The sequence below is a fragment of the Zerene cesonia genome, chromosome 20, assembly GCF_012273895.1.
Source record: "Zerene cesonia ecotype Mississippi chromosome 20, Zerene_cesonia_1.1, whole genome shotgun sequence".
Classification (NCBI taxonomy): domain Eukaryota; kingdom Metazoa; phylum Arthropoda; class Insecta; order Lepidoptera; family Pieridae; genus Zerene; species Zerene cesonia.
In genome coordinates, this window is record NC_052121.1 from 8,114,899 (window position 1) to 8,138,223 (window position 23,325).

The following is a 23,325-nucleotide window of genomic DNA, read 5'->3' on the forward strand; positions in this document are numbered from 1 at the left end:
GAAGTGGGAGAAAAACGGGTGTGAGTTACATACATACAAACATACAAGTGAAGCTAATAATAAAAGCGTGTTAATTAAAAAAGCGTGTTAAAAAAGGTTTATCCAATTAACACATCTATACATTACAAAAGCTACCTATCACGTATGTGTAGAAATATTTGACACTAGACATCAAATGTCAAAGACAAAATTATACAAAACATGCTTTTAGATATACATACACACAAGTATTTACATTTTTACACGCCAATACAAAAGAATTGATTTGAATTTCATTTATACAAGTACCAGGCTACCATAAGAATGGCGGAGAAGAAGAACGAATACCCAGCAAGCGTGGAGGCGGATAGGCGCCTGTTGCCTTTCGAGTCATGGGAAGATTATTTAGATTCACTTATTGAAATTGCTGACCTGCGAAACCTCAGGAGCATCGGTTCTGCTCGAACTATTGCCGCGTTTGGTTATAGGTAAGATATTTACGTACGTCAAGGGAGCACTGTGCTAAATGGAATTTACAAAATATTACCTGATTGTGTTTTAGAACAAATGCAACGAATTCAATTCGAGCTGATCTCAACGTGCTGTTTGTTGCTACGTTTTTACAATTTTAATAATTTTATTAATAATCGTCTGGGATAGGGTTACTTTATACTAGCATTTCGCCCGCGGCTTTGCTCGCGTAGTCGCAGGAAAGGTAGACCTGTAGTGTTACTAGCAAATTTTCCGTTCCCGTTCGATTAAAAGCTTAAACTAATCCTGTGTCCTTTCTCGGGTGTCAAACTATCTCTGTACCAAATTTTAACACAAGCGGTTTAGCCGTTCTTGAGTTATAAATAGTGTAACTAACACGTCTTTCTTTTATATATATAGATTTATTGTACGTATTGAATTTTTTCCTCATGTCATCATCATGTCATCATGTCTCATTTAGTTAAAATAAACAACGTTGCTTTAATAAACCTTGGGTACTGATTTTCTTACAGAGCCAACGGAGACACGTTACAAGAGAAGGAATTCTATAAACGGCGAAAGGTAATCCACAGTATAGTGTTCCCGGTGGTCCAACCCTACGTGCTGGTGAGTGAAGGAGCCGACCTGGAGGACCCTTTTAATAGGGAACTAGCTGTTAGGGAGCGGGCGAACAGAGTCGGCATTTTGCAAGTATGTAAGTTTTCGAGTAAAGAGATACTCATTTTGCATCTCCTTCAATGAGACAATCGATTTACGAATATCACATATTAATTTTATAATGAAACAAACATGAATTAATCATGTGCAATTTTACTATGTACTACATATTATTTTGAGTTTACACCTCAGAGTAAATGATTTCATTATTGTCACTTAAATAATATCAGAGACGGCTCAAACTTGCTTTTCCGGCTTTTAAGAAAATTACTTTTTCGGGAAATCTAGCTTGATTAACATGTCGCGGCAAAAACCTCAATCTTGAAAGAGTTTTTTGGCATACAACGATTATGCAAATTTGGTCTAATTATGTTAAAAGGTATAAAATTATGAGGATACAGTTTCTTAATAAATACTACGACCACTCAATATTGCAATCTGATTGTCCTTAATCCAGGTTTATTCCTCAACCTTACGTCTACTAACTAAGCGAGCCTATACGCTAAACCAGACTTTAATCAATATCTGTTTCAAATATATTTGATCACCTATTTTTGCGTGAAAGATTTCAAAGTTCCTTTCTGTCCATCACAAACACGATTCCAACATTAGTATACTTCAATCTCTTAAGATTATCGACAAATGACCAAAACTGCACAGTCTATTTATTTAACTATAAATCCATTAACTTCGACTATTGCTCTTCCGCAGTCGATAATTTTCATTCGCCACTTCACTAAGGGTGGTTTCGAAATATCCGGTTACATTGATTACGCTCATCGGTTGATCGCGGAGAATTGGGGGCCGTTTTTTAAGAGCAACAAAATGCTGTGGCCAAGGGACAGTGACCTGGGCTACTATCATTGGAGGCATGGTACCGTGAGGAGCAATATTAGCAGGAATTATAAGGTGATTTCTTTTAGTTGGCATTATTTGTAAGAGTATGTGCATTTTGAGAGTATATTGCAATGTTTGTAAGTTGCTTGTTTCGAATTTACTTTTTAGTGAGCCCGATTTTATCCAAGTTATATATTTATGTTATCTATAGATACTGATTATATAAAACTGTAGAGTTTGTTTGTTTGTTTGTACGTTCGAACCTCAAGAATGATTTCAAATATTTCACCGTTGGATATGAACGTGATCTGTCAATGCTCAGACTCAGCCTATATATGTAGCACGGATGAAGCTCGCGCGGATCGCTAATTTCCATATTATCTAACTAAATATACTGGAAACGTATAAACGATAACGTAATTTACATAAAAAAATGTGTTAAATTAACTTAGTTTTAAAAGGTATTATTTTATTTATTATTTTATTTTTACCTCTTATCAACATGAAATACATATTGAAAGATGTAGTAAGAAAACTGAAAATCAATACAGCTATTTTGAACTCTGTTCATTATTCAAGCTTAAAACAGATTGGAAAGGTTCCCAACTGCCATATTTATTAGAACAGCCTCCCCTTTTAATGGATCTACCAAAAGTTCTTACCGATAAAGCTTATAAATTTCATATCCATATGAGCTAAATTTTTGATCTAAATTTCGCCCGAACTACACCGGTCTCTATCGTAACTATGATAAAATATTCCCTTTGCAAATGCAAAATATATCAGTGAAAATAGTGAAATGCAAATATGTACGGATTCAAGGGAATTTGTATCTTTTTTCCTCACTCTCGGACATTAATATACAAGTTTCACTTGGATATTTGAATAAACGCCTGACACATAGTTGGGGCCATTTTTTATTGACGATTTTTAGATTCTGTTTATTAAGAAGAGGGGATAATTGATAGCATGACGATTTTCATCGCTAAGCAAGTATGTGTGGCTTCTCACAACTACTTACACCTAAATTTATTAAGTTTTGAAATAAGCGGTAAGAAATAAAACAATAGCGTCGATGCACGCATGTGTAACCTAAATCAAATCTAGTAATCAATTCAATAGAGAATTCATAGAAAATCATACGTATTTATTCATTAACTTATTGGTTCTCTAACGTTTGATAATTTACAATCAATGATGCGATATATGCAAATAATATTAAAATAAAACCTAATTGCATTGGTTAGAGAGAATCTCAGGCGTCTCATATGAATAAACATACATTACGTTTATACAATTTGCGTACATATAGTTAATGAGTACCTAATTAGCTTATTATATACCTGTCTAACATAATTATGGTAAACCTATATCTACCGCTAAATGGAATCATATGCCTGAATGCGTTCTATATCGTAATGCCATATTATGAACATTTAATAAGGTCTACAGATAATTGGTATTATAACCACGAATTAAATTGGACATTTAATGTATTTTATTTATAAATGAAAAAAAAATTCTCCGCCCAAATTGTTTTGTTTTGCGTAATACTTTACGTAAACAATGAAAGTTATTTTAAAATTTCGTAATAAAATATCAACGTAGGTATATAAAACATACTACATCCACAAAATAGGGAGAGTTCTATATTCTACGTTTACGTTACCAATTTCTAATGTTCTAGTAATAATAATACATTAGATTAAAGACATAACAAACAGCATACAAACATAGATAGCCAGGAACTACATTTTCTGCGGGTATTGAAGAGAGCACCATCAGTTTCGATGTCTAAAATAAGATGTTTATTTATTATTAATTTAGTATGATATTGTCTTTCATAAACCGCAAGCCTGTATCGTTATAATGGGATGCTTTGCTCCAATGTTATTGACAGCTTATTAGAGTCGACTGAGCCTGATATTAAATCACTTTGATACTTTTGATTGGATGTGATAGCCCCACCGGAGAAGAACACACATCTACATGGTTTTATATTACTGGTTATAGCGCTGTCGTGATTAGATTGATAACGATCGTCTTTCGCATATTGAATGTTGATGGTGAAGTTGGAACACGTGTTTAATTCTTATAGATATTGATGTGTTAGTAGAGAGGATATAGACTAGAATCTAGACTTGATATTTCTTACAACTTCGCATTAGTTCTGTTTGAAATTGATACATTAATTTCTGTATTTCGTCACGAACCAATAATAATGCTATTTGTAATTGAAGTGTTAGTCACCTGACTATAATCTCATTTAGCTGCACTCGTGTCTCCGCTCCCAAAGGAAATTGGGAAATAATGGGTCGGTTTTTGCGGACGGGGCCAAGTCGGAATCCATCCCAAAGGCGTCGATCGAGTGGTAAAGTTTACAATGAAATTCTTGCATAGTTCTTGTCAATGCAATGCAGAGCCAAATTAAATTTGGTCGGAATTTAGAACTTGTTTCAGTTGTTTGTTGCTACACCCTCTTTTAACCGTTCAGGTTGAGTTATTCAACCGGAAAAGGTGACTTCTTTTGAATATTTGAAATGGCTAAGGCTCTGTTATTTTGGAAGGTTTATTAATTAATAGGATTATATTGACTGCTTAATTGTATGTGGTGGACTATTAAACAATATAAAACTGAGATTTATTATATTGGGCTTCTAACTATTAAAAATCTCCATCAAGCAGCGCATAGAAAAAAATCTTTTAATACTAAAATGTATAGAGTATTTTGAATTCTATATATAACAGGCCTGTGTCTTAGCAGCGGGAACATAATATATGGGCTGATGATGATGATGATGATTTATAACAGACTAAAGTCGAGTACTTACTTATATACTTGAGTTGAGTACGACTTGAATCCACTCTAACGTCGTCGCAAATCCCGATAACCGCAAGCTTACGCTCGCAGTGACACGAGTGCTCAATTACATTACTTACAATATTGAATATAAATATCAAATTATTATACACTAGTATTTTATTTCAGCCCGTAATGGACCCAGATCGTGGCCTCCTGTTTCAAAACCGACACGATCATAAAATAATTTGCCCCGACCCTCAACAGGATCCCGGTCAGAACACAACGAAACAGCGCATATATTCACCGAGGTACACGCAAATTGAACTATACGACCATGTTGTTAGAAGAAAGAGCTGATAAAAGGCCTCCTTCGACAATTTATATGTACAAACACGATAAATATTTGATTTAGAAGCTTTGTAGCTAAATTTACAAACAGTTTCGTAGTATGAAATAAGCAAGACTGTTCATTGTTAGAATAAAATACAGGAGGAGTTCAATGGAACAGGTAATGTATTGTATACGCTTTTGTCAATACGAAAGTTATCAAATTCAATGTATGTAATTAAAATAGTATATACAATCTTGACAAAAACAAAGGATTTGTTATTTTATAAATGTGTTCCCAAAATAAAAGGCAGACGTTGAAACGAAATGCTGTATTATTATTATAAAATGCTTTGGTTACATTATTCGATAGAAAATAGTCCTATTGCTTTTTCAAAGCTTAACAGGTTAATTTGGAAAATTGTTTTGCAACTTATCTTTAATATCTGATTACAAAGGTAAAAAACAAGATTATTAGCTTAAATATTAAGCACTTATACACTAGTTTTGTCTTTCTAAAGGGACAAAAATAATTTAATATATACTTAAATTAATTTTATATTAATTGAGAAACCTTAAATGATAAGGTAATACAAAAGTATTTTCTTAAACATTAACGTTTTAAGTCCATAAACACTGGTCTCATTTAATATGTCTATCTATAATACTTTTAAAGGAAATGATTGCTTCAAATCTATGTCTGAGATTGCCCAGATTCTAGCCTAGTCCTCTTTGCAGTTTCTCGAGATGCCGTGTGTACGATTGAAGTACGCAATGTGATTCCAAAAATATCTTCATGATATCTGTTTTCCTCCTGCAAAACAACGAATATTAATTTTTTTTCGCTATTTACAGATTCATAAAATTATAATTTACCTTTACTTATTTTGGGGTAAGATATCTTTAGGTGTATTTACACTTACCATCAAGACCAAGATAAAGTCATCGACTTCTGTGTCTGTCAATTTTCCGTGGTTTTTAATTATTTCTTTCAACTTTTGTTGCACCTCTTCTGCCATCTTACAGTCACCGCACACATAAAAATGTCCACCTTTTTCTAGAAGTATTTTACTTATTTCAGCACCTTCATCTTCCAATAGTGCTTGTACATGTTTCTGAAAATAAGGTGTAATTTAAAATTCGTTTTTCTTTTACAATCCCTTAAAGGACGATTATAACTTAGTTTCTTTTTTACCTTATTTATACATTCTTCTCTGGAAAACGCTACCATAGCTTTTGTAATAACTCCATCTTTGACGGCTTCTTCTTTCTCGTCTTTATATAAATCCATTCCCCTGTACCTACATCCGAAGAATAACCAAAGAGGTCCAGCTTCGGAACCGTTATTTTGAATTAAATGTCTTCTATGATGCCAGAAACCTCTAAAAGGCGCAATGCCAGATCCTGGACCCACTAATATGAGAGGAACGGAAATATCAGATGGCATATGGAAATTAGGAGCTCTGTGAAATAACAAACATGCGTTAATTTATTGCTTCGCTTCCGTAATTAATTTTTATTGTGGTGTACACGTGATATTTACCTTCTTATAAATGCAACGACCTCGTCATTTACTTTAAGACTTTGTAAATATGTTGAGCAAACACCGTAATGAGTTGAACCTTCGCCATCTGCGAGAATTATGATTAAGACATCATTGATTTCAATCATAAGGAAATTAATAGGAAATATTATAACTTTGTATTTATTTTATTGCAATGCTTACTCTGTGTTTTATATTGAACAACGGCAACAGTGACATGTATTCTTTTAGGATGAGCCAATGGCGATGACGATATAGAATAAAATCTAGGTTGTAACGGAGGCAATAACGCAACTAGGACTGAAGCCTGAGGCCTACACGACGGTATTTGAGTTAAAACTTCGGCCAAGTGGGGATAGTAATGGTACCTCCAATCGTCAAACTTGTTTGAATCCTGAAATTATACTTCAGTTTTATAAAAGTCTATTGATTATTAGCGGTTGTGACCACTAATAAGCCACTAATAAACAGATAAATTACAAATTTTGCACCTCTATGAGCTCTTTTATACATTCGGCATCACTGGTATCAGTACATGCACTCGCTAAGTACTTCAAGACTTTCGATGATGGTGGTGTAGTTATGTCTAAGAATCTGGTAAACAATTCCCGTACTGTTACTGCTGGTAGCCGTTCATGCTTTTCCCAAGTTTTTATAGCTCCTAGAAATTAATAAACATACATAGTGAATGATACACAGAAATTAAATTTTTCTCTCGTTTTGCTTCATTTATTGGTCTTACCCGTAGGTGTAAGAGTTTCTTTCATCACTTGCAGCTGTACTGGTCTATCATAGATATGATCTACGTCTTTCAGTCTTGATAACACGGTGTCTACAATTTCCTTGCGGTTACAAGCCATAATACCCACGTGGTCTCCAGGTTCATATTTAAATTCGGACTGAAATTATACAGGAAATATCATGATTAATAAATTTTTTAACATGTTAGCAGTAATACATTGTAAATTATATGTTTTTTATTTATAACGGAACTCACATCAACTTCCATATCCACAAATATCGTCGCTCGGTCCGATGAAAAATCTCCCAAAGGTTTGTTTTCTTTAACCCTGCACGTAATAAAGTGTTTCTTATAACTTTCTTCAAGTGCATTTTTGATAGGTAAACCTTTTTCAACGTTGCTGAATCTAACTGTATCTTTTGTAATAGGAATCACACCAAACGACTTTTCAGCATCTTTGATTGTATCATTTTCTTCCAAGCAGAACGTTTCACACGCGACCTAAAACGTTATTTTTTTGTAAGTTATATTGACTATCAATTGTATTCATTGATTATTCAACCTTTGATAATAATTCGAGACTTACGTGGAATATATTGGATGACCAAGTTCTAAATTGCTGTTCCTGACCGTACATTTCGTCTCCACAATTAACCTCTAACAGTCTTTCCCCACCCAAGTCTTCTAGTACTCTATCCACAGTTTTACCAAAAAAGCAGAATTTTGGATACACGCTTGAACCCAGGGCAAAAACAGCAAAACAGACGTTGCTCAAAGGACCAATATTTTCCGCGCTTGATGTTCCACCAATGCTACCTGTTTTGTTGCAAGAAAATTACTTTATTACTAAATTAATGATTAAATTAGAACTCCAAGCTGTATTGCTAACGTGAAAGTTTATAAAGATGAACGTCTCTTAAAAAAAACTAATCAGATCTATATTTAATCGCATAGACCTCTCGAAACATGAAAATTGGTAGACCGAGAGATGAATAATTAATTAAATACTCTGCTTTTTAGGGTTAAATACGAAACTAAAGACGATTAAATCGGCAGGCTCTGGCTAGTATAGTACAATCTCAATTAGCCATAGTGAACTATGAAAACTCGCATTACACTTATTAGTTTTTGTAATATTTAGCGAGTTACATTTTTTTAATTAGAAAAAAATCTAGAAAGCAAGTATTATGGCTTCACAAACTTAAAATTGGCTCCTTAAAAAAACAAAACAACTCGTAACTATCGGAGTAGAGCAAGCCATGCTGTTGGGCATCGACACTCAAAAAGCGTTAATTTTTAAGTCTGCCCGCGTTAACGTATTTATGAACAGCCTAAAAAACACATGAAAAGTTACAATTTTTATGTGCTCTCATAATAGGCTAACAAAATAAAACACGATTATTTAAATTTAATGGAATTCAAATTACTTAAAATGAGCAAAACTCATAAACAATGCCTTTCTTACAGTGAACGTTTTTGGAGGATTGAGTTAATGCTATGACCAAATCCGCTAATGGATTGAGGGATGCTTAAAATTGGATAGAGCAAAACATTGTTTTGAGATTTCATTGAAATCATTGTAACAGAAATGTTTTTAAATGTATTTAGGTAAAACACTTACTTTTATTCGATTCTAAACGTGTTAATTGTCGTTTATATTCATTGTTGCTTCGACTGGACTCCAATCGCGACAGTTGTCTTTTGTATTCATTACGCGGTGTCATCACACTGTTTGCTCGCATTAATGACTTTGGTGTGGGAGTTTTGTAACTAAAATTAAATTATACATGTATCTCAAGGAGTTAAAACAACGAAGCAAAAATAATAATATTTTTTCAATTTACACCTATGTCTCAAATTTTGTTTCGATTTGTCACTTACATCTAATCAACTTATGAGAGTAATTTTGAATCGGTTATGTTATTATTTTTTTTAATGTTACTTATTTTCTCTTCTTATAGTATATCGATTATTAATCTAATTAATCTATATATCTATAACACTGTTCATTACCCGTAATAAATAATTCATAGCACATATGCTTTGGGAACGTAATTCAAATAAAAACCGAAGTAATCTTTTGATATACCCTTTAATAAAACTTACCCAGCACTATCCGCTTGATCATTTTTCTTTTCATTATACAACATTTGAAAAAGATGCTCCGCGAATGTCTGAAACACAATACAAATTAATATTCCGTCATGTATTTAACATACCAGTGATAAAAATAACACATGAACAATGATATATAAATAATTGGTTAATATATCAACTAAATACATCGCTAAGTAACGAACTACGCAGTTTTAACAGTGGATTAATAATATATTCACAGCGTACACTCGAAGTCAAATACGAAGCCCGAGCATAGTTAAAACAAATAGAGACCCTTATTTTGTCAAATAACGTTCGTTCTAGAAATAATATTTGCAATTTACTCACGACGCCATTCGCAGGAGGCTCGCCGTTGCCAAAAGTTGAAGTTACGATGAGAAGGAGTGTTTCGTGCTCTATCGAGAAAATATCGTAGTCTGACATACATTGGACCTGGAGAGGGAATGCCTTAGATAAGATTGTGTGTTTGTAGTGGTCCGCTTAACTTTTGTTAAGTGCTATTTGTTTATGTGTTTGGAATTATTCTTTGTTCGTAATTATTAAGCAATATAAGAGTTGAAACAGATGTGATAATTTAGTCTACAAATTTGTATTTAAATCATTCAACATTTACAAATCAAGACACCCAAAAATATTACCTAAACAGACAAACATAATTTTCATTCCAAACTACTGCGGAAGAAATACATTCCGTGAATAGGTTTAATCAAGAGCGCAATAGCGTTAGCTTGTTATATTCAAAACTTGCCTGCACATTGAACGCGTGTCCGAATATCGTCCCTAACTCCTTCGCGTACAGCTCAGATTTGCCCGTCTCCGTCGCGTACAGGATGGTCGCTTTGATGCGTTTAGACAGTGCTTGGCTGAAGAGTTTGGATGTAAACTTGACGGCTCTCGCGATCTGCTTGAAGTGAAACTTGCGTCGCGCCTTGTTGCCGTCAGACTTGCTCCACTGGTGGGTCTTCCACGCGGGTTCCTGAAGCCCGGCAAATGTGTACGTACGTGTAACTTTGATATGCAGTGACGACGCGTATATTATAATCGTAATATGTAGGGCTAGATATAGTGATATACATACATTTGATAAATATATTTGATTTCCTATAAACTTTAAATGCTTGTCCACAAAGATGATATACCTCGATTGAGAGTTAGGAAGTGTATATATACTATTAAGGCTCCATTCTTATTCATTTTTGTCCTTTGTTTAAAAGGCTTTACTGCATCACATAGCAACTTTGTTAGGTGTTCTTAAAGGTATGATATTAATTGGCAGTAAAATATCAAAAGCCTGATTGTATGTTAAATATTAAGTAAATACTAAAAAAGGTTTTTTTCCAAACACAATACTTTCTAAGTGCATTTAAATATATGAGCAATTTTTTTAATATTTCAAAAGGTACATTCCGGTTTGCAAAATTGATAGTTTTTTTAGTTTTTTTTTTTCACTTATTGAAATCAAAGATTACTTACTTGATAATCATATGACGGCCGTACGTAATACAAAGCCATTTCTTGATGAAACACAGCCGTCAGTGAGGATGACATTGGTGGGACGATCCATATCCAATCGGAGGGACATCCGCCCCTTATAATAAACAGACATATGCATTCGAGAATAATAGCGTCAATTACTCTTATGGGGAACGGCAAAGTAAAATGTTTGAATTTAATTATTTTATTTATTACTGTCCTTACTAGTAACTAACTGTCCCTTGTTAAAGCCTTTGGGATACCTACGCCCCTACGCTACTCGATGACTGTGTAAAGTAATTATTGTTCAAAACCATCTTTAAAAGAAGTATAGACAAAGTAGAAATGATGGTATGAATTTCAGCTCCTAACATTCAGAATTTTTGAAATTCTACGTAATAAACCTGCGCGTGCTTTCAGCTTGGCTCTAAAACCAGCCTTAAAAAGAGTTAATAACAACTGTATATAATAACTAGCTGCGCCCCGCAGTTTCACTCGTGTAAGTCCATATCCCATAGGAATATCGGGATAGAAAGTTACCTATATGTTACTCCAGTTATCCAGCTATCTACGTACCAAATGCAATCGGTTCAGGAGTTTTTGCGTGAAAGAGCAACACACACACACCCTTACATACTTTCGCATTTATAATATTAGTAGGAAGGATTGAGAAACATACCTGCTTCTATTTTCATTGTCCAAGTGTTTGATAAACTGCTCAGAAGCCGAATGATGATCGACTATAGACGCATTGTCTCTATGAAAGCTGTGTAGTACGGCGATGTTTACTTCCACTAGTGCTTTATCCTTCCAAAGAGAGACGTATGAACTTGTGTCCAAACCCATTTTGCATGCTACTGACTAAAATAAAACAACCATTCATCATAATCATCAATTTTATTTGTTTAAATTTTTTTTTCTTTGAGGCTGGTGTGGTTTATCTGAATAAACTTTGCATAAAGGTTATTAAATGAGTCTTAACTAAACTTGTATATACTCCATTTATTGTAAAAAAACACAAAATTTTATTTTAATCTTATTGGAAAAAAGCGCTTTCTAATTTCAATAAGTTTCGTTAAAATCTGCATCAAAAAAATCATGCACGACTATAAAGAACAAAAGAGATTCTCATTGCAATTGTAATTTTTGTTTAATATGTTTTCAAGCGCTTGACTGTTTGTATTTGATAGGAAATTATTATCATTTGTATATCAGTCATTTTAGAACCTGCAGTGATACCCAGAACGTTAGTCACCTTTATTATACAAAAGTTAATTGTTTTTTATGTGGAGAATGCTCTCGCAAAGTACTTACCTCAACAATATTCAATCGGTTAGAGTCACACAGATTGCGACACCCTATTTCTGTGCCCATATACCACCCGTTGAAGGCGGTGGCGGTGAATTCTAAGCCACCACAATCCAATCTCATATTAGAGACCGCTGGTAGGGCGTACCATTTAAGGCCTAGGTCTTTAAACCAGTCGTAGCTAAAGAAAATACATATTTAATAGCATAAGTTACTTCAAAGTTAAAAATAGCAAGCTTAGTAATAAGATAATATAATTTTGACATAAAAAATTATTCCAAATCAATATCTATTCATTTCGCTTTAATGTTTTGTCAAGTGACAAACGAAAATTTCTTATCTAATTATTTCACATAAACTGCACGTAATAATCTATTTTTTGATAAAATCGAAACAACATCATTTAAAAATATCTTAAAAATATATAAATAATTATTAGAGACCACTCGAAAGAAAAGTTCAAACAGTGCAAGCGAAGATTAGACTAAAATTCATAAATAATACTAAGTTGCTTACCTAGGATGCTCAATGTTAATCTCCATAATAATTTCACGAGGGATCTCGAAGTACTCTGGGTCTCTCCCATCAGCTGACAGCACCAAAGGCAGCACGTCCCACGCGGTGCGCGGTGGCTTCCAACCCAGTTGGATACATATCTGTATATATTGCGAGTAATTTAAATGTGAGTCAAATGACATTTCATGCATCTTCAAAATATGAGGAGGTGATAAATCGATTTTTTTTTTTATTATTTCTGACTTCATAACCTTCTAAACTAAAGATACATCACACTCTTATTATAAATAAATAAAACGACTGAACGGATTTTGATGAAATTTTGTATACAGACAGTGAGAGGATACTCCTTATCCCGATTAAACACTCCCTTGAGATAAAACAGTATATCTTATATCAAACAGTATATCTTTAATATTCATCAATCACATCAAAAAATTCTGAACCGATTTTGTTGAAAATTGGTAAATGTCCTAATTCTAGGCGGAAAAAGCCGCTGGCGGAAGCTAGTATTGAATAAATGTTTAATAAATTAACAATTTTGGAAATTAATTCAATTGGACGTAAATAATATCCTTTTATTTAAGGTCGTTACTCTGAATAGAATAATTGTTTTCGAAATATGGTACACACGTTTTATGTAGCTACGTTTTGTTCTTTTTATTTGTGGTACATCTCGATGTTAGCTGCTGTATTTTACACAGACGTGGGCTTGGGCGTGGGTGAACTGAAGGTTCATCCTGGTAGCGCCACGCTCACGGGGATTGACGGGGATGCGTAGCTACGCTTTTGGTATTTTACAGAAATATGCTTTTGTCGAAAGTAATGATATCAAAACTAGAACTCACACTTAAGCAATTAAACGACAATCAAATTGCACATTTTGTGAAATATTTTATATGTTTATAAAAAATCATCTCATTATCTAAAGCTACATTAATCGAATAATTATTACTAAAAAACATTGAATCAACGTGTTCATGGCCGAGGCCTTCGATACAATCTCGGCTGATCTAATTTCCCTCTCAACAATGGGTTAAGGAGTAATTAAACTGAGACAATGGACGGTTTTACCTAATTGACCAACTGAATATACATGGGAAAGTTTTCGAATAAAGCATATTTTATCCTTTTGTTAAAAACAAAACGTTACGGTATGTATTCCGGTGAGTAATTTGAAATATTTAATGATCCTTTGTTATGTATTAATGTAAAGTAATAGTAGCAAAATTAATAAAAATAATATGGTTTGTGTGTATGTGTGACAACTGCTTTTGAGTAATAAAGGAACAACATATGTAGACAAGAAAGTATAAAGAAAAAAACGCAGCACAGAACTGTTATAAATTCGATTATCCACATTTTGAATACGTTTTTTCATTTAAAGGGGCAATACATTGATAACCTATAAAATATAGTAGAGAATAAAGAAGTAAGCTATATGAGAAACTAAAAAAAGTCGTAATAACGTTACCTATTGATAATCTGATGCCAACTAAACCATATTTTAATAATGTCTTATTGCTATTGTTATTTATGGTAAGCGGATGAAACACATATAACAATTATTAATGCATTACGTATCAATGCCTCAATGCATATTCCATAAAATCGACACTATCGAAAATATTTCGAACTAACCTTCTCCGTTTTCCCCAACACTGTTTTATGAAACTAACATCTACAACAAAGTTAGGGTATCAACTGAATTCCTAAACTACATTTCTCAAAACTATTTTTAGACAATAGGCCTCACCTCAGTAAATTCTACTCTAGCAGGGTCACCAAGCACCGAACCGTCCGGTTGGAGGTAACCAGCGTAGGTGATGAGTTGCGGATTCCATATCCGATAATCGTGTTTACCGTCCGTGCGCTGCGGGAATATAGTTATCGCTGACCTGAAACGAACTGTGGATTACCTCGTGTCTGTGAATTGAACAATATGTCTCTTGTTGTATTTATGCTAGAAGGTTTTAGTCCATTTGCTGGATTTGTCCATTTGCTGGTCAATTAAAATAGTGAGATAAAAAGATTATTAGCCTGTTTTTTTACAATTTCTTATTTTTAATACAAGTGGTTCATAATGGACAATATGTTTTTATTTTATTTTATTAATTTCCTTTAATTTAATTCGGTTTTATGCTTTGTCAATGTACTATTAATTGCAAATATCTTGAGTCAATACTAAGGACCTTAAACTGTATTAGCACGCAAGATTCGTTTTAATTCAATTGTTTTAACTTTAGTATTCAAGAAATGATTTACAACTTTCGTTTGTTAAGACTTATTGTTGAATCGAACAACCTTCGAACAGTGATACTATAAAATTGTGAAATATTCCTTATATTGGAATTAAATTTTAAGATAGACATTTTTCCTATGTCTTATTAATAAAACGATAAAGCTGGTGACAAAAGATTGACTATTAGTTTTCTTTCCATTTGTTAATAATAATTTACCCAATTTTGCACTCTAAGAAAGTAATGCAGCATCTAAGGGGTAGGTTTAAAAATTCAAATTGTTTATTTAAAACTAAAAAACGTACATAAAAGCTTAAATTAGTTGTTGCACAGGAAAAACGCCTGCCTCCATACATAAAATGAGTTTCAAATAAAAAAAAAGTTAACATACAAGAAATATAACAAAAAAAAAAGTTTACATATGTATTGCGTTTTCGTGCAAAAACTACGAACAACACACGACAGAGCTATATTTTACTACCTACCCCGTTTTGATAAACAGCGTGATAATAAATCAGTATGCCCATACAAATGTGTAGGTGAGCCAGGAATAGAGCTATTACCTTATATTTCCTTTATTTGTCGCATATTTGATATGATTGCAGAGTGCTTCAAACATTCCACTGGCGGTTGTTACTTCTCTGCAGTCGAATATCTGGAAACAAATGTTGTTTTGTTTCTCGTTATGAAGCTTAGCGATTAGGCTCGTTAAAAGTTAAAGTGGCTGCGGTTACAATTTGTAAGTATGACCTTTTTAAAGTTCTTTGTATTGTACTATGTACATGTTAGCAGAACCTTACATTACGAGAAACACACAGAAAACAGATACATAAAAGTAAGTTATCTATCTCAACCATTATTTTAAAAATATTTTTTTATTTTTTTTCTTTTTTTTTCTTTTCCATTTTCCTTTTTTTTTCCATTTCCAAATTTATTTTTCCATAAAAGGTAATAGGTAGTGTTATCCAATTTTATCACTTTAAAAAATATAAGATTTTTTACAAAAATATTCAGATACATAAGTCATATTTGTTTTTATATAAAAAAGGAAATAATAGGTTTTTTCACATTCTATATTGAAAATGGCAGATTAACGTGCACATAAATAAGATTATTGCAATATAACACTACATTATCATAAGACGTCATATTACGAAGGCAAGTTTCAATTATCATTAGTGAAAATGAGACAATTGAGGTATATTCTGGTTAATTATTTTTATTCCATAGTGCCTCTCCCGAACTGCTTTTAACCTATCTTTCTTCTTACAATATTATCATATAATATCCCACATACTTGTAATTTCTTCCACTGTATCCTTCCAATACACCTCGCAGCGTTCCTCCAAGCTAGTTTCGCGCCAAACACCAATTCTGGAGTCTTTAGCTGGTACGTTCCACTTGCCTGTATCTCTTTATCGACCTCTCGTAATCTGGCCAAGTGAGCGTCTGAATTTTCCCTGTAGACAGCATTAAGTAAACAGTAAAGCAACAGCCCGCTTAAGATTATTTTGAAGATCTTCGTTTAAAAATAGACTATTATTCTTAAAAATGTAGGGATCTTAATCCTTATAAACAGCTATTATGTTATTTCATTGTTTGATAATTTCATACTAAGGTATTGTACATCAAATAACAAAAAAATGTCTTCTATAATTTAAAAATAATTTCTTCGTACGTAAATTTATGCAATAAGGTTAAAAACAATACCGCCTGCATTAAACTGGTGTTAATGAAGTTTTTATTTATTCTTACGAACCTTTTTATTGAAGAGAAGTACTGTCGTATAAACGTCTCTGCATCTTTGAAGACTTCCTCTGGACTCCTCGGAGCGTTCCCTCGACCGGGGATATCCATGATACTGCTTTGGCATACTTTCTCTGAGCATTTTGTGTTCTGTGGACAAATAATTGTTTACTTAAAAGACTTCGGTAATATGCCTCATTCATGAGATTCGGAGGTTCCATAGAACTAGGAATATGTGCTTTGAGATGATGCAAGTGAGGGAAAATAAAAAACATTTTTTTTTTAATGTATAAGTATAGAAGTTGAAAAAAAATATTCCCAATGCTCTATGTAACATGTACGCAAATAAGCGTTTTACGACAATTAACTCTTTAAGAATTGAATTCTTAATTAAAGTTTACGTCATAATGGCGGTATTTCGTGCATCACACAGGCATCGTCTCATAATTTCAAAGAACTTAAATTTATATTAATTAACGATGCGATAGCGTAAGCGCTATGTTTAGAAAATTCAAAACCACTGATTAAAACATTTCCTAGGTTTAGCTTAGCTTAAAAGCGAACCAAGGAATGCCTTTGAGCTAGATTATATAGGAGATAAAGATTTAGTTGCAGGCATTTTCATACTATATCAGCGAAAATATAGTTATTTCCTGTACATACATAAAGTGATGCGTATAGAAATGTTTGTACATTTCGGAAATTCATATACATGTTATTTATTTAAGCCAAAAGATGAATCGATTGACAAATAGAGGATATAACTTCGGTTACGAAACTAAGATGCAAAGGTTGACACGGCCATTACCGCATTCTAGTAACTCTTAAGTATCTGTGTGTGAATTGCATTTTAATGCTATTAAATAAGAATATCTTATTTTTTATTCCAATAAATTCTTATTCTTCAAAAACATGGAAGTGATAAGCTTATTAAAATATAGAAATAATATAAGGGCAGACGGGTAAGCTCTTAACTATGTCAATAAATATGTGGCATTGAAATTCTTTCATTGTTCAAATGAAGAAATTTAGGCTTTGCTAGGGACTGGAAAACGCGCCTGAGTCTCTGTTCCCCGACGAGTACAATCTGGAGGTCTTCAAGAGAAAAGTGAGCAGGTAACTTCTAGGGAAGCGCGCTCCATCTAAACACATTTCAGCTTACCGTCAGGCGAGATCGTGGTCAAGCGCTGCCCTATCAACGAATAAAAAATAAGGTCTGATACACCAATATACTGTACACAATCGCAGAAGCAATGATATTGAACTATCTTACATTTCAAAATAAACACAGACAAGTCAAGTATCGTTTAAAAGCAACTCAATTACAGTAGCATAAGCTAAACAAGCAGCAGTGGTGTACAAATTGAACTTATCGTAATGTTAAGTTAGGAGCAAAATCTTATAGAAAATAGTATTCTTATTGATAACTATTTTATTTATTTATATTTTTATATATTCTTTTAAATCATTACGTAATATCAAACAAAGTCACTTTCTTTGTCCCTATTTATATCTTTTTTTTTTAATAAAACATTCAAATTCAATATTATTCAATGAATAAAAAAATCACATGTTTAAAACAAATAACTATTGTATAGTATTGATATTTAATGCAAACTCTACCTATCTTATATGACAGCATATACTAATTTTCTATTACAATGCCATTTTATTACATGAATATTCCGTTAACAATGTGCACAGTCATCATAGATTTCAATATTTCGCAATCATGTCGCTAATGCATAGCTTAAATATCCTTAGAAGCATAGACCACTCAATTGACTCCGCATAAAAAAATATTAAATTAAATCATGTTGCTTTACGCGTTTAAATTATATATTTTTATAAGTACCAGTAAAGAAACGGCATGCACATTAGGACATGATACATAATAGCATATAAATGCTATTTTGTTTTGTACGGTTAGTGGCCTTCTCAGTCCATGACTTTCCCCCTTCCCGCTTCCCCTTCATCCTTTCTGTATTCAATCTATTTGCATTTACATTATCGTTCATGGACGGTGTTAGCGCTTACCATCAGGCGAATCAGCTTGAATATCACATAAAAAAGATATAGTTTTATGTACACAATGACAATTCAAAGTTCTACACAATCTGCCTTATATGTCACTGGCTCGTCTTCTCTATAGAACCTTATCGAACCAGCGGTCCTAATTGCTATTTAATATGATGATTCAAAAGTCCTCCTAAAGAAGTCTAATTGAATGATTAAATGTTTAAGTTTGAGTTTGACTGGAGATGACGCATAACCTTACTTGTACAATTAGGGTCCTCGTCCATATGTTTAAAAAAATCCCATTTATTATTTAAAAAACTGAGTTCAATGTTAACTTGTATTCAAAAGTGTATGTAATTACTTATATCACGCGTCAAATTGCTAAAGATAAAAAAGTAGCTGCTATTAACACATTTTTATATCATTTAGTTATTCTTAGAAAAGTGTCTCTAATAATATCTTTCATTATATTCGAATGATCTATCTCACCCGCATCTCATCACAATTTTGATTGACAAAAAGTTTGATTGACGCTTCTATGAATACCCATTTCATTAATAATGTACCTAAACTTCCTTAAATATAATGTTACTTATAAGGAAAAGTTGGGTTTACATTCAAAATTCAAATTTAAATTAACTATGACCATTAAATGTAGTTGATGAATGGATAGCAAATGTTTCGTAGTTAGTGTTTTTTTTTTATTTAAAAGTATTATTTGTACTCGGTAAAAGTAAGAATAATCTGGATAAAATCTAACATTTATAATACTTTGGTAGTAGTACTACTACCATACATACCTTATTACTATTATTAAATAGTAGTATTTGTCAATATGACTCTCAGTTTAATATCCTGAAAGTTATTGAAATCCGTATCTAGGCTAATAACAAAAATTTTAAATGTTAATTTGTTTCCTTTATTTTATAGCATATGTACGTGATCCCTGAATGTAAAGGCTATATACGTTCAACAGACGAAGCCGGGTAGGACTGGAAGTATCAATTATAATCAGATAAAGTTTAGCCTTCTGGCCACTTGATTAAAAAAGATTTGGTTATTAACAAACCTTATCGGAATTTCCTTCCTTTTAATTTGCATTAATCAATTTATTATAATATGATCGTTTCTTTCACGCTTAATATTAGGCTAGTATAGTGTTATATTATCTATGGCTATGAGCTATGATACACATCACTAAACAGAACAAGAACTTATGAGCAACATGTGCAAAAAAGTAACTGTAGAATATATACAGAATGTTTCAACATCATGCTTTACATTAGATATGTATTATACCACATTGTCGTATGTAACTAACATCCAAATAAGTGTAATCTCTTCATAAACTACGGTAAATGAAAGAGTCATTTATTGTGTTTCATTTACAAAGTCCAACGTCAACATTTATAAATTGACAACAGGGTCGTAACGAACGTATTCTTAATACAAAAGAAAATAATATAATAAGAATTACACAGGTGGATAAAAGTAGTTCGTTATAATAATATTTAAAGTGACGATTCAGTAGAAATGAAGTTAAAGTACTATTGTTCAAATTCTTTTAATAATGATATAATAATAATTGTAACAATTGTAAAATCTTTACGTTATGTTATATTCAGCAAAGTAACAATATGATTAGATTTCAAAGACCTTTCCAATGTTCTGTTCGACTGAAACAAATATTCGAAACTTTTAGATAATTTTGTTATCATCAAGTTCTGTGAATTATTCAGTAAGTTCAGCCCTGTGTTGAGGTCAGAGTGATCCCTAGAGGCAAGTTGGGGTAGTCAATTGGTATCAAACGAAATACAAGGTGTTACTAAGAATATTAAGTATGCATTAATGTAAATCGAAGCATTTACATTGTCTTTATTCTCGTCTTAATTGGATATACTTCTTTTGTACTTATTATATCAGGTGTTTAAGTTGGCAGCATTAAAAATAACCAGTTAATCATTTCTTAGACTAAAAAAAAAAACCACTGTTTGTTTAATGATACCTACAAAATGTACAAAAGATACCAAGGGTTTGGATTTCAGTTAAACTGTGTCATTTGGTGCATCCTCAATATCATCATCATCATTAGCAGCCTACACATGTTCCTGGGTGACAGGCCTCCTAAGGGGATTCAGGCCATAATCCACCACGCTGGCCAAGTGCGGGTTGGCAGATGGCAGATGTCCTCGAACTATTGATTCTCGGATTCTCTTCACCGTTACGAGCAGTGCTGATGTTATCCACATGTGCAGATAAATTGGAAAATCAATTAATTTTCTGCGCGCTCGCCTGGTCGCGAACCCCGATGCATCCTAATATTATAACTACCACACTAATATTATAAATGTGTTTGTTTGTTTGGATGTTTAACCGTCAATCATGCTGAAACCACCGAACGGATTTTGATGAAATGTAGTATACAGACATGATATGAGCTTATGTGTGTGATAAAGCAGGAATCTTGATACGCGGGTGGAGCCCGGACGGGCATGCAGTATTCCATAATTTTCCTCTTTTGTTCTTTTATATAAAAATTATTCCACATTTATAAGACAATTAAAGACAATCATGTGCCACATTATATTATTGACCCCCAAGCTGGTACCTGCCCTGCAAAGATTTATTTTATCTACAAACGGCATACATACTTATACATTATAAATATAAATAAAATGTTAACTTCTCTTTGTGGTACATAATAGCGATTCATAACATATGATTGATCAATTACGAAGGAGAGGCAATCCGTGATGGCATTGTATATAATTCAAGTATATAAATGGATAATTAAAGCTATAATTCATTAGGCAACAACGATTATCGCACCTTCACGAAATATCTGTCACATATTTAGTTAAGTTATTACTGCTAGTATGCTATGTATGATAGAAATTCCAGTTTGTTCTATGATCTTTTACTCTATTCAAATAAATATTGAACATTTCTTAAAGTTTCATTATCGGAAAAGTAAAGAAAGCGGATTATTATCTGTAAAATTACACTTACAACATTACGATATGCTAACGCTACGCTACGCGATGTTTATTAAGAATCTTTGTATATCGTACGTAAGCTAATTTATTGAGATAATTTTAAAAATCACCTTTACATATTAATAAACTTCATATTATGTAAACAATATTTTGTTTGTACATATTTGAAATAACATTCATTATAAAGTAATGACAAAAAACTCGTAAATTTATTTATTTAAGCTGGAAAACTTTATGTTCCATGAGAATAGGTTTTTCCGTTTACGTAATTAAGAAATTCAATGTAAAATCATATCATGAGATAAATCCATCAATATAATTGGCATATATGTATATATAAATAATAAATGACAAGCAACCGGACTTAGCCTCCGAATATCTTATATGCTTATATAATATTTGTCATATAGATGTTACAGGCAATCTGAAAATATATCCAGTATTTTATTCAATAGGTACATATCATATAAAAACCGGGAAATTTCGTGTTATTGTGAAATTTTACGAATATTTATTCCCTTACGTACTTTAACTTGGCAATAATTAGTAAAAGATAAAAACCTAGATAATGAAAAAAAATGCAATTCCTATGGATGTACCTCTACAATCCATATGAATAAAATTTTTTCCTATCTTCTATTCCACCAGCAACGTGTTCATGTAAGGTCATTTACCATCTAAGGATTTTCGTGTAAAAAAATGTTAGCGAGAAGCGAAGCGACGAGCATGTAATGTTGAATTTAAACCACCGAACGAGTCAAGCGATACAAGCGTGCCATGCTACCAGCATACCAGCAACTAAAGAGCGTTTCTCTTTCTAACAGAAACAAGCTATGTATGTAGACTAGATAAAATGACTTAACAATTAGTATAAGAGCACCAATTGCTCTTGAACGATCCAACCGGACATGATCGAGTTCACTGAACGGCGCGCATTAATCGGAATATCATTTATCATTTGTAATACGACTTGTTGGAATGCGTATTATTGCGTTTAATCACTTCTATAGAAGTTGTGCGAGGGTCACCTTATTATAAAAACAAAGCCTTAGTTTTCCATCGTTATAACATCGTTTTAAACCTATCAGGTTTCGTTTTTCTTATTTTTTGGCAAACGCTTCACATTTAATTAGTAGCATTAACTCAAATGTATACGTACACGGTGAACCACATTTCTTTTGCAAGAGAATGCGTTTACGCGTACCCAAGAGTCTAGGGAAAAGGGTCTATGTCAGACAACCCGCATAAGTTATACGTATATCTCATAATGTGTACTAGAAAAGTCAAGTAAATTATGAATATAATTTTACCGAAGGTATTTTCTAAAACTAATGGACATTTTACATCATTCGTAATTAAATTGTAAGTAAAGTATCTAGTCGTAAAAATAAACATTTCTCTTTAGTGAGATAGTTCTCATGAAGTCATTTGATGATTATTTATAACGTTCAAGTGGGAGTCGAGCACGCTTCGGCATAAATTGGGCCAGCTCGCACCGGGGAAGGTACCACACCCCCACAGAATATCGG

The 23,325-nt window shown here is 32.8% G+C and overlaps 2 protein-coding genes across 2 annotated transcripts in view; one reads left to right on the plus strand and one right to left on the minus strand.

The window, feature by feature from the left end:
* The window catches only part of LOC119834871 (cilia- and flagella-associated protein 299-like), a 13,916-nt gene extending 8,639 nt beyond the window's left edge, over positions 1-5,277 (plus strand). Inside the window, exons 2-5 of the mRNA XM_038359389.1 lie at positions 286-467; positions 984-1,161; positions 1,840-2,037; positions 4,955-5,277. Coding sequence (XP_038215317.1) covers positions 286-467; positions 984-1,161; positions 1,840-2,037; positions 4,955-5,125 — 729 coding nt within the window. The 3' untranslated portion in view covers positions 5,126-5,277. The remainder of the gene's footprint in view (positions 1-285; positions 468-983; positions 1,162-1,839; positions 2,038-4,954) is intronic.
* A 213-nt stretch (positions 5,278-5,490) lies between these two features.
* The window catches only part of LOC119834982 (nitric oxide synthase-like), a 28,535-nt gene continuing 10,700 nt past the window's right edge, over positions 5,491-23,325 (minus strand). Inside the window, exons 2-22 of the mRNA XM_038359559.1 lie at positions 16,795-16,931; positions 16,333-16,495; positions 15,599-15,690; positions 14,552-14,693; positions 12,796-12,935; positions 12,286-12,460; positions 11,651-11,832; positions 10,972-11,086; positions 10,247-10,474; positions 9,826-9,930; positions 9,487-9,554; positions 9,002-9,150; positions 7,967-8,196; positions 7,636-7,881; positions 7,381-7,537; positions 7,130-7,299; positions 6,822-7,032; positions 6,639-6,726; positions 6,291-6,558; positions 6,019-6,210; positions 5,491-5,909 (exon numbers count right to left, since the gene is read on the minus strand). Coding sequence (XP_038215487.1) covers positions 5,790-5,909; positions 6,019-6,210; positions 6,291-6,558; positions 6,639-6,726; positions 6,822-7,032; positions 7,130-7,299; positions 7,381-7,537; positions 7,636-7,881; positions 7,967-8,196; positions 9,002-9,150; positions 9,487-9,554; positions 9,826-9,930; positions 10,247-10,474; positions 10,972-11,086; positions 11,651-11,832; positions 12,286-12,460; positions 12,796-12,935; positions 14,552-14,693; positions 15,599-15,690; positions 16,333-16,495; positions 16,795-16,931 — 3,378 coding nt within the window. The 3' untranslated portion in view covers positions 5,491-5,789. The remainder of the gene's footprint in view (positions 5,910-6,018; positions 6,211-6,290; positions 6,559-6,638; positions 6,727-6,821; positions 7,033-7,129; positions 7,300-7,380; positions 7,538-7,635; positions 7,882-7,966; positions 8,197-9,001; positions 9,151-9,486; positions 9,555-9,825; positions 9,931-10,246; positions 10,475-10,971; positions 11,087-11,650; positions 11,833-12,285; positions 12,461-12,795; positions 12,936-14,551; positions 14,694-15,598; positions 15,691-16,332; positions 16,496-16,794; positions 16,932-23,325) is intronic.